The sequence below is a fragment of the Lissotriton vulgaris genome, chromosome 1_1, assembly GCF_964263255.1.
Source record: "Lissotriton vulgaris chromosome 1_1, aLisVul1.2, whole genome shotgun sequence".
Taxonomy (NCBI): Eukaryota; Metazoa; Chordata; class Amphibia; order Caudata; family Salamandridae; genus Lissotriton; species Lissotriton vulgaris.
Genome location: NC_141685.1, coordinates 152,432,054 through 152,449,419, shown reverse-complemented (window position 1 = coordinate 152,449,419; position 17,366 = coordinate 152,432,054). Strand labels below are relative to the sequence as shown.

General features: G+C 40.7%; 2 protein-coding genes across 2 annotated transcripts in view; one reads left to right on the top strand and one right to left on the bottom strand.

Annotated features, from left to right (window-relative positions):
* LOC147737899 (uncharacterized) overlaps positions 1–17,366 on the top strand; it is a 610,977-nt gene that overhangs the window by 387,603 nt on the left and 206,008 nt on the right. The gene's annotated exons all lie outside the window — the stretch shown is intronic.
* Positions 1–17,366, bottom strand: part of LOC147737902 (uncharacterized) — a 138,515-nt gene that overhangs the window by 44,061 nt on the left and 77,088 nt on the right. Inside the window, 3 exon segments of the mRNA XM_086924990.1 lie at positions 390–1,997; positions 2,252–3,226; positions 3,229–3,502. Coding sequence (XP_086781116.1) covers positions 390–1,997; positions 2,252–3,226; positions 3,229–3,502 — 2,857 coding nt within the window.

Here is a 17,366-nt window from a genome sequence, read left to right as displayed (position 1 = left end):
AAGGTTTTTCCCCAGTGTGGATTCTTATATGCTGAGTGAGACTGCTTTTTGCACTGAAACATATCTGGCATTCAGAGCACTGATAAGGTTTTTCCCCAGTGTGGATTCTTATATGCTCAGTGAGATCGCTTTTTTGACTGAAACATATCTGGCATTCAGAGCACTGATAAGGTTTTTCCCCAGTGTGGATTCTTATATGCTCAGTGAGATCGCTTTTTTGACTGAAACATATCTGGCATTCAGAGCACTGATAAGGTTTTTCCCCAGTGTGGATTCTTATATGCTCAGTGAGATCGCTTTTTTGACTGAAACATATCTGGCATTCAGAGCACTGATAAGGTTTTTCCCCAGTGTGGATTCTTATATGCTCAGTGAGATCGCTTTTTTGCACTGAAACATATCTGGCATTCAGAGCACTGATAAGGTTTTTCCCCAGTGTGGATTCTTATATGCTCAGTGAGATTGCTTTTTTGAATGAAACATATCTGGCATTCAGAGCACTGATAAGGTTTTTCCCCAGTGTGGATTCTTATATGCTCAGTGAGATCGCTTTTTGCACTGAAACATATCTGGCATTCAGGGCACTGATAAGGTTTTTACCCAGTGTGGATTCTTATATGCTCAGTGAGATCGCTTTTTGCACTGAAACATATCTGGCATTCAGAGCACTGATAAGGTTTTTCCCCAGTGTGGATTCTTATATGCTCAGTGAGATCGCTTTTTTGACTGAAACATATGTGGCATTCAGAGCACTGATAAGGTTTTTCCCCAGTGTGGATTCTTATATGCTCAGTGAGATCGCTTTTTTGACTGAAACATATGTGGCATTCAGAGCACTAATAAGGTTTTTCCCCAGTGTGGATTCTTATATGCTCAGTGAGATCGCTTTTTTGACTGAAACATATGTGGCATTCAGAGCACTGATAAGGTTTTTCCCCAGTGTGGATTCTTATATGCTCAGTGAGATCGCTTTTTTGACTGAAACATATGTGGCATTCAGAACACTGATAAGGTTTTTCCCCAGTGTGGATTCTTATATGCTGAGTGAGACTGCTTTTTGCACTGAAACATATCTGGCATTCAGAGCACTGATAAGGTTTTTCCCCAGTGTGGATTCTCATATGCTCAGTGAGATCGCTTTTTGCACTGAAACATATCTGGCATTCAGAGCACTGATAAGGTTTTTCCCCAGTGTGGATTCTTATATGCTCAGTGAGATCGCTTTTTGCACTGAAACATATCTGGCATTCAGAGCACTGATAAGGTTTTTCCCCAGTGTGGATTCTTATATGCTCAGTGAGATCGCTTTTTTGACTGAAACATATGTGGCATTCAGAGCACTGATAAGGTTTTTCCCCAGTGTGGATTCTTATATGCTCAGTGAGATCGCTTTTTTGACTGAAACATATGTGGCATTCAGAGCACTGATAAGGTTTTTCCCCAGTGTGGATTCTTATATGCTCAGTGAGATCGCTTTTTTGACTGAAACATATGTGGCATTCAGAGCACTGATAAGGTTTTTCCCCAGTGTGGATTCTTATATGCTCAGTGAGATCGCTTTTTTGACTGAAACATATGTGGCATTCAGAACACTGATAAGGTTTTTCCCCAGTGTGGATTCTTATATGCTCAGTGAGATCGCTTTTTTGACTGAAACATATGTGGCATTCAGAGCACTGATAAGGTTTTTCCCCAGTGTGGATTCTTATATGCTCAGTGAGATCGCTTTTTTGACTGAAACATATGTGGCATTCAGAGCACTGATAAGGTTTTTCCCCAGTGTGGATTCTTATATGCTCAGTGAGATCGCTTTTTTGACTGAAACATATGTGGCATTCAGAGCACTGATAAGGTTTTTCCCCAGTGTGGATTCTTATATGCTCAGTGAGATCGCTTTTTTGACTGAAACATATCTGGCATTCAGAGCACTGATAAGGTTTTTCCCCAGTGTGGATTCTTATATGCTGAGTGAGACTGCTTTTTGCACTGAAACATATGTGGCATTCAGAGCACTGATAAGGTTATTACCCAGTGTGGATTCTTATATGCTCAGTGAGACTGATTTTTTGAATGAAACATATCTGGCATTCAGAGCACTGATAAGGTTTTTCCCCAGTGTGGGTTCTTATATGCTCAGTGAGATTGCTTTTTTGTCAATGAAACATATCTGGCATTCAGAGCACTGATAAGGTTTTTCCCCAGTGTGGATTCTTATATGCTGAGTGAGACTGCTTTTTGCACTGAAACATATCTGGCATTCAGAGCACTGATAAGGTTTTTCCCCAGTGTGGATTCTTATATGCTGAGTGAGATCGCTTTTTTGACTGAAACATATCTGGCATTCAGAGCACTGATAAGGTTTTTCCCCAGTGTGGATTCTTATATGCTGAGTGAGATCGCTTTTTTGACTGAAACATATCTGGCATTCAGAGCACTGATAAGGTTTTTCCCCAGTGTGGATTCTTATATGCTCAGTGAGATCGCTTTTTTGAATGAAACATATGTGGCATTCAGAGCACTGATAAGGTTTTTCCCCAGTGTGGATTCTTATATGCTGAGTGAGATCGCTTTTTTGACTGAAACATATGTGGCATTCAGAGCACTGATAAGGTTTTTCCCCAGTGTGGATTCTTATATGCTGAGTGAGATCGCTTTTTTGACTGAAACATATCTGGCATTCAGAGCACTGATAAGGTTTTTCCCCAGTGTGGATTCTTATATGCTGAGTGAGATCGCTTTTTTGACTGAAACATATCTGGCATTCAGAGCACTGATAAGGTTTTTCCCCAGTGTGGATTCTTATATGCTGAGTGAGATCGCTTTTTTGACTGAAACATATCTGGCATTCAGAGCACTGATAAGGTTTTTCCCCAGTGTGGATTCTTATATGCTGAGTGAGATCGCTTTTTTGACTGAAACATATGTGGCATTCAGAGCACTGATAAGGTTTTTCCCCAGTGTGGATTCTTATATGCTGAGTGAGATCGCTTTTTTGACTGAAACATATCTGGCATTCAGAGCACTGATAAGGTTTTTCCCCAGTGTGGATTCTTATATGCTGAGTGAGATCGCTTTTTTGACTGAAACCTATGTGGCATTCAGAGCACTGATAAGGTTTTTCCCCAGTGTGGATTCTTATATGCTGAGTGAGACTGCTTTTTGCACTGAAACATATCTGGCATTCAGAGCACTGATAAGGTTTTTCCCCAGTGTGGATTCTTATATGCTCAGTGAGATTGCTTTTTTGTCAATGAAACATATCTGGCATTCAGAGCACTGATAAGGTTTTTCCCCAGTGTGGATTCTTATATGCTCAGTGAGATCGCTTTTTTGACTGAAACATATGTGGCATTCAGAGCACTGATAAGGTTTTTCCTCAGTGTGGGTTCTTATATGCTCAGTGAGATCGCTTTTTTGAATGAAACATATCTGGCATTCAGAGCACTGATAAGGTTTTTCCCCAGTGTGGATTCTTATATGCTCAGTGAGATCGCTTTTTTGACTGAAACATATGTGGCATTCAGAGCACTGATAAGGTTTTTCCCCAGTGTGGATTCTTATATGCTGAGTGAGACTGCTTTTTTGAATGAAACATATCTGGCATTCAGAGCACTGATAAGGTTTTTCCCCAGTGTGGATTCTTATATGCTCAGTGAGATAGTCTTTTTTGACTGAAACATATGTGGCATTCAGAGCACTGATAAGGTTTTTCCCCAGTGTGGATTCTTATATGCTCAGTGAGATCGCTTTTTTGACTGAAACATATCTGGCATTCAGAGCACTGATAAGGTTTTTCCCCAGTGTGGATTCTTATATGCTCAGTGAGATTGCTTTTTTGACTGAAACATATCTGGCATTCAGAGCACTGATAAGGTTTTTCCCCAGTGTGGATTCTTATATGCTGAGTGAGACTGCTTTTTTGAATGAAACATATCTGGCATTCAGAGCACTGATAAGGTTTTTCCCCAGTGTGGATTCTTATATGCTCAGTGAGATCGCTTTTTGCACTGAAACATATCTGGCATTCAGAGCACTGATAAGGTTTTTCCCCAGTGTGGATTCTTATATGCTCAGTGAGACTGCTTTTTGCACTGAAACATATGTGGCATTCAGAGCACTGATAAGGTTTTTCCCCAGTGTGGATTCTTATATGCTGAGTGAGACTGCTTTTTGCACTGAAACATATCTGGCATTCAGAGCACTGATAAGGTTTTTCCCCAGTGTGGATTCTTATATGCTCAGTGAGATTGCTTTTTGCACTGAAACATATCTGGCATTCAGAGCACTGATAAGGTTTTTCCCCAGTGTGGATTCTTATATGCTCATTGAGATTGCTTTTTTGACTGAAACATATCTGGCATTCAGAGCACTGATAAGGTTTTTACCCAGTGTGGATTCTTATATGCTCAGTGAGATCGCTTTTTGCACTGAAACATATCTGGCATTCAGAGCACTGATAAGGTTTTTCCCCAGTGTGGATTCTTATATGCTGAGTGAGACTGCTTTTTGCACTGAAACATATGTGGCATTCAGAGCACTGATAAGGTTTTTCCCCAGTGTAGGTTCTTATATGCTGAGTGAGACTGCTTTTTTGACTGAAACATATCTGGCATTCAGAGCACTGATAAGGTTTTTCCCCAGTGTGGATTCTTATATGCTCAGTGAGACTGCTTTTTGCACTGAAACATATCTGGCATTCAGAGCACTGATAAGGTTTTTCCCCAGTGTGGATTCTTATATGCTCAGTGAGATTGCTTTTTTGACTGAAACATATCTGGCATTCAGAGCACTGATAAGGTTTTTACCCAGTGTGGATTCTTATATGCTCAGTGAGATCGCTTTTTGCACTGAAACATATCTGGCATTCAGAGCACTGATAAGGTTTTTCCCCAGTGTGGATTCTTATATGCTCAGTGAGATCGCTTTTTTGACTGAAACATATGTGGCATTCAGAGCACTGATAAGGTTTTTCCCCAGTGTGGGTTCTTATATGCTCAGTGAGATCGCTTTTTTGACTGAAACATATCTGGCATTCAGAGCACTGATAAGGTTTTTCCCCAGTGTGGATTCTTATATGCTGAGTGAGACTGCTTTTTGCACTGAAACATATGTGGCATTCAGAGCACTGATAAGGTTTTTCCCCAGTGTGGATTCTTATATGCTGAGTGAGACTGCTTTTTTGACTGAAACATATCTGGCATTCAGAGCACTGATAAGGTTTTTCCCCAGTGTGGATTCTTATATGCTGAGTGAGATTGCTTTTTGCACTGAAACATATGTGGCATTCAGAGCACTGATAAGGTTTTTCCCCAGTGTGGATTCTTATATGCTGAGTGAGACTGCTTTTTTGACTGAAACATATCTGGCATTCAGAGCACTGATAAGGTTTTTCCCCAGTGTGGATTCTTATATGCTGAGTGAGACTGCTTTTTGCACTGAAACATATGTGGCATTCAGAGCACTGATAAGGTTTTTCCCCAGTGTGGATTCTTATATGCTGAGTGAGACTGCTTTTTTGACTGAAACATATCTGGCATTCAGAGCACTGATAAGGTTTTTCCCCAGTGTGGATTCTTATATGCTGAGTGAGATTGCTTTTTTGACTGAAACATACCTGGCATTCAGAGCACTGATAAGGTTTTTCCCCAGTGTGGATTCTTATATGCTCAGTGAGATTGCTTTTTTGACTGAAACATATCTGACATTCAGAGCACTGATAAGGTTTTTCCCCAGTGTGGATTCTTATATGCTCAGTGAGATTGCTTTTTTGACTGAAACATATCTGGCATTCGGAGCACTGATAAGGTTTTTCCCCAGTGTGGATTCTTATATGCTCAGTGAGATTGCTTTTTGCACTGAAACATATGTGGCATTCAGAGCACTGATAAGGTTTTTCCCCAGTGTGGATTCTTATATGCTGAGTGAGACTGCTTTTTTGAATGAAACATTTGTGGCATTCAGAGCACTGATAAGGTTTTTCCCCAGTGTGGATTCTTATATGCTCAGTGAGATGGCTTTTTTGAATGAAACATATCTGGCATTCAGAGCACTGATAAGGTTTTTCCCCAGTGTGGATTCTTATATGCTCAGTGAGATGGCTTTTTTGAATGAAACATATCTGGCATTCAGAGCACTGATAAGGTTTTTCCCCAGTGTGGATTCTTATATGCTCAGTGAGATTGCTTTTTTGACTGAAACATATCTGGCATTCAGAGCACTGATAAGGTTTTTACCCAGTGTGGATTCTTATATGCTCAGTGAGATCGCTTTTTGCACTGAAACATATCTGGCATTCAGAGCACTGATAAGGTTTTATCCCCAGTGTGGATTCTTATATGCTGAGTGAGACTGCTTTTTGCACTGAAACATATGTGGCATTCAGAGCACTGATAAGGTTTTTCCCCAGTGTGGATTCTTATATGCTGAGTGAGACTGCTTTTTGCACTGAAACATATGTGGCATTCAGAGCACTGATAAGGTTTTTCCCCAGTGTGGATTCTTATATGCTCAGTGAGATCGCTTTTTGCACTGAAACATATCTGGCATTCAGAGCACTGATAAGGTTTTTCCCCAGTGTGGATTCTTATATGCTGAGTGAGACTGCTTTTTGCACTGAAACATATGTGGCATTCAGAGCACTGATAAGGTTTTTCCCCAGTGTGGATTCTTATATGCTGAGTGAGACTGCTTTTTGCACTGAAACATATGTGGCATTCAGAGCACTGATAAGGTTTTTACCCAGTGTGGATTCTTATATGCTCAGTGAGATCGCTTTTTGCACTGAAACATATCTGGCATTCAGAGCACTGATAAGGTTTTTCCCCAGTGTGGATTCTTATATGCTGAGTGAGACTGCTTTTTGCACTGAAACATATGTGGCATTCAGAGCACTGATAAGGTTTTTCCCCAGTGTGGATTCTTATATGCTGAGTGAGACTGCTTTTTGCACTGAAACATATGTGGCATTCAGAGCACTGATAAGGTTTTTCCCCAGTGTGGATTCTTATATGCTCAGTGAGACGGCTTTTTACACTGAAACATATCTGGCATTCAGAGCACTGATAAGGTTTTTCCCCAGTGTAGGTTCTTATATGCTGAGTGAGACTGCTTTTTGCACTGAAACATATCTGGCATTCAGAGCACTGATAAGGTTTTTCCCCAGTGTGGATTCTTATATGCTCAGTGAGATTGCTTTTTTGACTGAAACATATCTGGCATTCAGAGCACTGATAAGGTTTTTACCCAGTGTGGATTCTTATATGCTCAGTGAGATCGCTTTTTGCACTGAAACATATCTGGCATTCAGAGCACTGATAAGGTTTTTACCCAGTGTGGATTCTTATATGCTCAGTGAGATTGCTTTTTTGACTGAAACATATGTGGCATTCAGAGCACTGATAAGGTTTTTCCCCAGTGTGGATTCTTATATGCTCAGTGAGATTGCTTTTTTGACTGAAACATATCTGGCATTCAGAGCACTGATAAGGTTTTTACCCAGTGTGGATTCTTATATGCTCAGTGAGATTGCTTTTTTGACTGAAACCTATGTGGCATTCAGGGCACTGATAAGGTTTTTCCCCAGTGTGGATTCTTATATGCTGAGTGAGACTGCTTTTTGCACTGAAACATATCTGGCATTCAGAGCACTGATAAGGTTTTTCCCCAGTGTGGATTCTTATATGCTCAGTGAAATCGCTTTTTTGACTGAAACATATGTGGCATTCAGAGCACTGATAAGGTTTTTCCCCAGTGTGGATTCTTATATGCTCAGTGAGATCGCTTTTTTGACTGAAACATATCTGGCATTCAGAGCACTGATAAGGTTTTTCCCCAGTGTGGGTTCTTATATGCTCAGTGAGATTGCTTTTTTGAATGAAACATATGTGGCATTCAGAGCACTGATAAGGTTTTTACCCAGTGTGGATTCTTATATGCTCAGTGAGATTGCTTTTTTGAATGAAACATATCTGGCATTCAGAGCACTGATAAGGTTTTTCCCCAGTGTGGATTCTTATATGCTGAGTGAGACTGCTTTTTTCACTGAAACATCTGTGGCATTCAGAGCATTGATAAGGTTTTTCCCCAGTGTGGATTCTTATATGGTAAGTGAGACTGCTTTTTTGACTGAAACATATCTGGCATTCAGAGCACTGATAAGGTTTTTCCCGAGTGTGGATTCTTATATGCTCAGTGAGATCGCTTTTTTGACTGAAACATATCTGGCATTCAGAGCACTGATAAGGTTTTTCCCCAGTGTGGATTCTTATATGCTCAGTGAGATTGCTTTTTTGACTGAAACATATCTGGCATTCAGAGCACTGATAAGGTTTTTACCCAGTGTGGATTCTTATATGCTCAGTGAGATTGCTTTTTTGAATGAAACATATCTGGCATTCAGAGCACTGATAAGGTTTTTCCCCAGTGTGGATTCTTTTATGCTGAGTGAGATCGCTTTTTGCACTGAAACATATCTGGCATTCAGAGCACTGATAAGGTTTTTCCCCAGTGTGGATTCTTATATGCTCAGTGAGATCGCTTTTTTGACTGAAACCTATGTGGCATTCAGGGCACTGATAAGGTTTTTCCCCAGTGTGGATTCTTATATGCTGAGTGAGACTGCTTTTTGCACTGAAACATATGTGGCATTCAGAGCACTGATAAGGTTTTTCCCCAGTGTGGATTCTTATATGCTCAGTGAGATCGCTTTTTTGACTGAAACCTATGTGGCATTCAGGGCACTGATAAGGTTTTTCCCCAGTGTGGATTCTTATATGCTCAGTGAGATCGCTTTTTGCACTGAAACATATGTGGCATTCAGAGCACTGATAAGGTTTTTCCCCAGTGTGGATTCTTATATGCTCAGTGAGATCGCTTTTTGCACTGAAACATATCTGGCATTCAGAGCACTGATAAGGTTTTTCCCCAGTGTGGATTCTTATATGCTCAGTGAGATCGCTTTTTTGACTGAAACATATGTGGCATTCAGAGCACTGATAAGGTTTTTCCCCAGTGTGGGTTCTTATATGCTGAGTGAGATCGCTTTTTTGACTGAAACATTTGTGGCATTCAGAGCACTGATAAGGTTTTTCCCCAGTGTGGATTCTTATATGCTCAGTGAGATCGCTTTTTGCACTGAAACATATGTGGCATTCGGAGCACTGATAAGGCTTTTCCCCAGTGTGGATTCTTATATGCTCAGTGAGATTGCTTTTTTGACTGAAACATATCTGGCATTCAGAGCACTGATAAGGTTTTTCCCCAGTGTGGATTCTTATATGCTCAGTGAGATCGCTTTTTTGACTGAAACCTATGTGGCATTCAGGGCACTGATAAGGTTTTTCCCCAGTGTGGATTCTTATATGCTCAGTGAGATCGCTTTTTGCACTGAAACATATGTGGCATTCAGAGCACTGATAAGGTTTTTCCCCAGTGTGGATTCTTATATGCTGAGTGAGACTGCTTTTTGCACTGAAACATATCTGGCATTCAGAGCACTGATAAGGTTTTTCCCCAGTGTGGATTCTTATATGCTGAGTGAGACTGCTTTTTGCACTGAAACATATGTGGCATTCAGGGCACTGATAAGGTTTTTCCCCAGTGTGGATTCTTATATGCTCAGTGAGACTGCTTTTTGCACTGAAACATATCTGGCATTCAGAGCACTGATAAGGTTTTTCCCCAGTGTGGATTCTTATATGCTGAGTGAGACTGCTTTTTGCACTGAAACATATGTGGCATTCAGGGCACTGATAAGGTTTTTCCCCAGTGTGGATTCTTATATGCTCAGTGAGATTGCTTTTTTGACTGAAACATATGTGGCATTCAGAGCACTGATAAGGTTTTTCCCCAGTGTGGATTCTTATATGCTGAGTGAGACTGCTTTTTGCACTGAAACATATGTGGCATTCAGAGCACTGATAAGGTTTTTCCCCAGTGTGGATTCTTATATGCTGAGTGAGACTGCTTTTTGCACTGAAACATATCTGGCATTCAGAGCACTGATAAGGTTTTTCCCCAGTGTGGATTCTTATATGCTCAGTGAGATTGCTTTTTTGACTGAAACATATCTGGCATTCAGAGCACTGATAAGGTTTTTCCCCAGTGTGGATTCTTATATGCTCAGTGAGATTGCTTTTTTGACTGAAACATATCTGGCATTCGGAGCACTGATAAGGTTTTTCCCCAGTGTGGATTCTTATACGCTCAGTGAGATTGCTTTTTTGAATGAAACATATCTGGCATTCAGAGCACTGATAAGGTTTTTCCCCAGTGTGGATTCTTATATGCTGAGTGAGACTGCTTTTTTGAATGAAACATATCTGGCATTCAGAGCACTGATAAGGTTTTTCCCCAGTGTGGATTCTTATATGCTCAGTGAGATGGCTTTTTTGAATGAAACATATCTGGCATTCAGAGCACTGATAAGGTTTTTCCCCAGTGTGGATTCTTATATGCTCAGTGAGATTGCTTTTTTGACTGAAACATATCTGGCATTCAGAGCACTGATAAGGTTTTTACCCAGTGTGGATTCTTATATGCTCAGTGAGATCGCTTTTTGCACTGAAACATATGTGGCATTCAGAGCACTGATAAGGTTTTTCCCCAGTGTGGATTCTTATATGCTCAGTGAGATCGCTTTTTGCACTGAAACATATGTGGCATTCAGAGCACTGATAAGGTTTTTCCCCAGTGTGGATTCTTATATGCTCAGTGAGATCGCTTTTTGCACTGAAACATATCTGGCATTCAGAGCACTGATAAGGTTTTTCCCCAGTGTGGATTCTTATATGCTCAGTGAGATCGCTTTTTTGACTGAAACATATGTGGCATTCAGAGCACTGATAAGGTTTTTCCCCAGTGTGGGTTCTTATATGCTGAGTGAGATCGCTTTTTTGACTGAAACATTTGTGGCATTCAGAGCACTGATAAGGTTTTTCCCCAGTGTGGATTCTTATATGCTCAGTGAGATCGCTTTTTGCACTGAAACATATGTGGCATTCGGAGCACTGATAAGGCTTTTCCCCAGTGTGGATTCTTATATGCTCAGTGAGATTGCTTTTTTGACTGAAACATATCTGGCATTCAGAGCACTGATAAGGTTTTTCCCCAGTGTGGATTCTTATATGCTCAGTGAGATCGCTTTTTTGACTGAAACCTATGTGGCATTCAGGGCACTGATAAGGTTTTTCCCCAGTGTGGATTCTTATATGCTCAGTGAGATCGCTTTTTGCACTGAAACATATGTGGCATTCAGAGCACTGATAAGGTTTTTCCCCAGTGTGGATTCTTATATGCTGAGTGAGACTGCTTTTTGCACTGAAACATATCTGGCATTCAGAGCACTGATAAGGTTTTTCCCCAGTGTGGATTCTTATATGCTGAGTGAGACTGCTTTTTGCACTGAAACATATGTGGCATTCAGGGCACTGATAAGGTTTTTCCCCAGTGTGGATTCTTATATGCTCAGTGAGACTGCTTTTTGCACTGAAACATATCTGGCATTCAGAGCACTGATAAGGTTTTTCCCCAGTGTGGATTCTTATATGCTGAGTGAGACTGCTTTTTGCACTGAAACATATGTGGCATTCAGGGCACTGATAAGGTTTTTCCCCAGTGTGGATTCTTATATGCTCAGTGAGATTGCTTTTTTGACTGAAACATATGTGGCATTCAGAGCACTGATAAGGTTTTTCCCCAGTGTGGATTCTTATATGCTGAGTGAGACTGCTTTTTGCACTGAAACATATGTGGCATTCAGAGCACTGATAAGGTTTTTCCCCAGTGTGGATTCTTATATGCTGAGTGAGACTGCTTTTTGCACTGAAACATATCTGGCATTCAGAGCACTGATAAGGTTTTTCCCCAGTGTGGATTCTTATATGCTCAGTGAGATTGCTTTTTTGACTGAAACATATCTGGCATTCAGAGCACTGATAAGGTTTTTCCCCAGTGTGGATTCTTATATGCTCAGTGAGATTGCTTTTTTGACTGAAACATATCTGGCATTCGGAGCACTGATAAGGTTTTTCCCCAGTGTGGATTCTTATACGCTCAGTGAGATTGCTTTTTTGAATGAAACATATCTGGCATTCAGAGCACTGATAAGGTTTTTCCCCAGTGTGGATTCTTATATGCTGAGTGAGACTGCTTTTTTGAATGAAACATATCTGGCATTCAGAGCACTGATAAGGTTTTTCCCCAGTGTGGATTCTTATATGCTCAGTGAGATGGCTTTTTTGAATGAAACATATCTGGCATTCAGAGCACTGATAAGGTTTTTCCCCAGTGTGGATTCTTATATGCTCAGTGAGATTGCTTTTTTGACTGAAACATATCTGGCATTCAGAGCACTGATAAGGTTTTTACCCAGTGTGGATTCTTATATGCTCAGTGAGATCGCTTTTTGCACTGAAACATATCTGGCATTCAGAGCACTGATAAGGTTTTTCCCCAGTGTGGATTCTTATATGCTGAGTGAGACTGCTTTTTGCACTGAAACATATGTGGCATTCAGAGCACTGATAAGGTTTTTCCCCAGTGTGGATTCTTATATGCTGAGTGAGACTGCTTTTTGCACTGAAACATATGTGGCATTCAGAGCACTGATAAGGTTTTTCCCCAGTGTGGATTCTTATATGCTCAGTGAGATCGCTTTTTGCACTGAAACATATCTGGCATTCAGAGCACTGATAAGGTTTTTCCCCAGTGTGGATTCTTATATGCTGAGTGAGACTGCTTTTTGCACTGAAACATATGTGGCATTCAGAGCACTGATAAGGTTTTTCCCCAGTGTGGATTCTTATATGCTGAGTGAGACTGCTTTTTGCACTGAAACATATGTGGCATTCAGAGCACTGATAAGGTTTTTACCCAGTGTGGATTCTTATATGCTCAGTGAGATCGCTTTTTGCACTGAAACATATCTGGCATTCAGAGCACTGATAAGGTTTTTCCCCAGTGTGGATTCTTATATGCTGAGTGAGACTGCTTTTTGCACTGAAACATATGTGGCATTCAGAGCACTGATAAGGTTTTTCCCCAGTGTGGATTCTTATATGCTGAGTGAGACTGCTTTTTGCACTGAAACATATGTGGCATTCAGAGCACTGATAAGGTTTTTCCCCAGTGTGGATTCTTATATGCTCAGTGAGACGGCTTTTTACACTGAAACATATCTGGCATTCAGAGCACTGATAAGGTTTTTCCCCAGTGTAGGTTCTTATATGCTGAGTGAGACTGCTTTTTGCACTGAAACATATCTGGCATTCAGAGCACTGATAAGGTTTTTCCCCAGTGTGGATTCTTATATGCTCAGTGAGATTGCTTTTTTGACTGAAACATATCTGGCATTCAGAGCACTGATAAGGTTTTTACCCAGTGTGGATTCTTATATGCTCAGTGAGATCGCTTTTTGCACTGAAACATATCTGGCATTCAGAGCACTGATAAGGTTTTTACCCAGTGTGGATTCTTATATGCTCAGTGAGATTGCTTTTTTGACTGAAACATATGTGGCATTCAGAGCACTGATAAGGTTTTTCCCCAGTGTGGATTCTTATATGCTCAGTGAGATTGCTTTTTTGAATGAAACATATCTGGCATTCAGAGCACTGATAAGGTTTTTCCCCAGTGTGGATTCTTATATGCTCAGTGAGATCGCTTTTTTGACTGAAACATATCTGGCATTCAGAGCACTGATAAGGTTTTTCCCCAGTGTGGATTCTTATAGGCTCAGTGAGATTGCTTTTTTGACTGAAACATATCTGGCATTCAGAGCACTGATAAGGTTTTTACCCAGTGTGGATTCTTATATGCTCAGTGAGATTGCTTTTTTGACTGAAACCTATGTGGCATTCAGGGCACTGATAAGGTTTTTCCCCAGTGTGGATTCTTATATGCTGAGTGAGACTGCTTTTTGCACTGAAACATATCTGGCATTCAGAGCACTGATAAGGTTTTTCCCCAGTGTGGATTCTTATATGCTCAGTGAGATCGCTTTTTTGACTGAAACATATGTGGCATTCAGAGCACTGATAAGGTTTTTACCCAGTGTGGATTCTTATATGCTCAGTGAGATTGCTTTTTTGAATGAAACATATCTGGCATTCAGAGCACTGATAAGGTTTTTCCCGAGTGTGGATTCTTATATGCTCAGTGAGATCGCTTTTTTGACTGAAACATATCTGGCATTCAGAGCACTGATAAGGTTTTTCCCCAGTGTGGATTCTTATATGCTCAGTGAGATTGCTTTTTTGACTGAAACATATCTGGCATTCAGAGCACTGATAAGGTTTTTACCCAGTGTGGATTCTTATATGCTCAGTGAGATTGCTTTTTTGAATGAAACATATCTGGCATTCAGAGCACTGATAAGGTTTTTCCCCAGTGTGGATTCTTTTATGCTGAGTGAGATCGCTTTTTGCACTGAAACATATCTGGCATTCAGAGCACTGATAAGGTTTTTCCCCAGTGTGGATTCTTATATGCTCAGTGAGATCGCTTTTTTGACTGAAACCTATGTGGCATTCAGGGCACTGATAAGGTTTTTCCCCAGTGTGGATTCTTATATGCTGAGTGAGACTGCTTTTTGCACTGAAACATATGTGGCATTCAGAGCACTGATAAGGTTTTTCCCCAGTGTGGATTCTTATATGCTCAGTGAGATCGCTTTTTTGACTGAAACCTATGTGGCATTCAGGGCACTGATAAGGTTTTTCCCCAGTGTGGATTCTTATATGCTCAGTGAGATCGCTTTTTGCACTGAAACATATGTGGCATTCAGAGCACTGATAAGGTTTTTCCCCAGTGTGGATTCTTATATGCTCAGTGAGATCGCTTTTTGCACTGAAACATATCTGGCATTCAGAGCACTGATAAGGTTTTTCCCCAGTGTGGATTCTTATATGCTCAGTGAGATCGCTTTTTTGACTGAAACATATGTGGCATTCAGAGCACTGATAAGGTTTTTCCCCAGTGTGGGTTCTTATATGCTGAGTGAGATCGCTTTTTTGACTGAAACATTTGTGGCATTCAGAGCACTGATAAGGTTTTTCCCCAGTGTGGATTCTTATATGCTCAGTGAGATCGCTTTTTGCACTGAAACATATGTGGCATTCGGAGCACTGATAAGGCTTTTCCCCAGTGTGGATTCTTATATGCTCAGTGAGATTGCTTTTTTGACTGAAACATATCTGGCATTCAGAGCACTGATAAGGTTTTTCCCCAGTGTGGATTCTTATATGCTCAGTGAGATCGCTTTTTTGACTGAAACCTATGTGGCATTCAGGGCACTGATAAGGTTTTTCCCCAGTGTGGATTCTTATATGCTCAGTGAGATCGCTTTTTGCACTGAAACATATGTGGCATTCAGAGCACTGATAAGGTTTTTCCCCAGTGTGGATTCTTATATGCTGAGTGAGACTGCTTTTTGCACTGAAACATATCTGGCATTCAGAGCACTGATAAGGTTTTTCCCCAGTGTGGATTCTTATATGCTGAGTGAGACTGCTTTTTGCACTGAAACATATGTGGCATTCAGGGCACTGATAAGGTTTTTCCCCAGTGTGGATTCTTATATGCTCAGTGAGACTGCTTTTTGCACTGAAACATATCTGGCATTCAGAGCACTGATAAGGTTTTTCCCCAGTGTGGATTCTTATATGCTGAGTGAGACTGCTTTTTGCACTGAAACATATGTGGCATTCAGGGCACTGATAAGGTTTTTCCCCAGTGTGGATTCTTATATGCTCAGTGAGATTGCTTTTTTGACTGAAACATATGTGGCATTCAGAGCACTGATAAGGTTTTTCCCCAGTGTGGATTCTTATATGCTGAGTGAGACTGCTTTTTGCACTGAAACATATGTGGCATTCAGAGCACTGATAAGGTTTTTCCCCAGTGTGGATTCTTATATGCTGAGTGAGACTGCTTTTTGCACTGAAACATATCTGGCATTCAGAGCACTGATAAGGTTTTTCCCCAGTGTGGATTCTTATATGCTCAGTGAGATCGCTTTTTTGACTGAAACCTATGTGGCATTCAGGGCACTGATAAGGTTTTTCCCCAGTGTGGATTCTTATATGCTCAGTGAGATTGCTTTTTTGACTGAAACATATGTGGCATTCAGAGCACTGATAAGGTTTTTCCCCAGTGTGGATTCTTATATGCTCAGTGAGATCGCTTTTTTGACTGAAACATATGTGGCATTCAGAGCACTGATAAGGTTTTTCCCCAGTGTGGATTCTTATATGCTGAGTGAGACTGCTTTTTGCACTGAAACATATGTGGCATTCAGAGCACTGATAAGGTTTTTCCCCAGTGTGGATTCTTATATGCTGAGTGAGACTGCTTTTTGCACTGAAACCTATGTGGCATTCAGGGCACTGATAAGGTTTTTCCCCAGTGTGGATTCTTATATGCTGAGTGAGACTGCTTTTTGCACTGAAACATATGTGGCATTCAGAGCACTGATAAGGTTTTTCCCCAGTGTGGATTCTTATATGCTCAGTGAGATCGCTTTTTTGACTGAAACCTATGTGGCATTCAGGGCACTGATAAGGTTTTTCCCCAGTGTGGATTCTTATATGCTGAGTGAGACTGCTTTTTTGACTGAAACATATGTGGCATTCAGAGCACTGATAAGGTTTTTCCCCAGTGTGGATTCTTATATGCTCAGTGAGATCGCTTTTTTGACTGAAACATATGTGGCATTCAGAGCACTGATAAGGTTTTTCCCCACTGTGGATTCTTATATGCTCAGTGAGATTGCTTTTTGCACTGAAACATATCTGGCATTCAGAGCACTGATAAGGTTTTTCCCCAGTGTGGATTCTTATATGCTCAGTGAGATCGCTTTTTTGACTGAAATATATCTGGCATTCAGAGCACTGATAAGGTTTTTCCCCAGTGTGGATTCTTATATGCTCAGTGAGATTGCTTTTTTGACTGAAACATATGTGGCATTCAGAGCACTGATAAGGTTTTTCCCCAGTGTGGGTTCTTATATGCTGAGTGAGACTGCTTTTTGCACTGAAACATATCTGGCATTCAGAGCACTGATAAGGTTTTTCCCCAGTGTGGATTCTTATATGCTCAGTGAGATCGCTTTTTGCACTGAAACATATCTGGCATTCAGAGCACTGATAAGGTTTTTCCCCAGTGTGGATTCTTATATGCTCAGTGAGATCGCTTTTTTGACTGAAACATATGTGGCATTCAGAGCACTGATAAGGTTTTTCCCCAGTGTGGGTTCTTATATGCTGAGTGAGACTGCTTTTTGCACTGAAACCTATGTGGCATTCAGAGCACTGATAAGGTTTTTCCCCAGTGTGGATTCTTATATGCTCAGTGAGATCGCTTTTTGCACT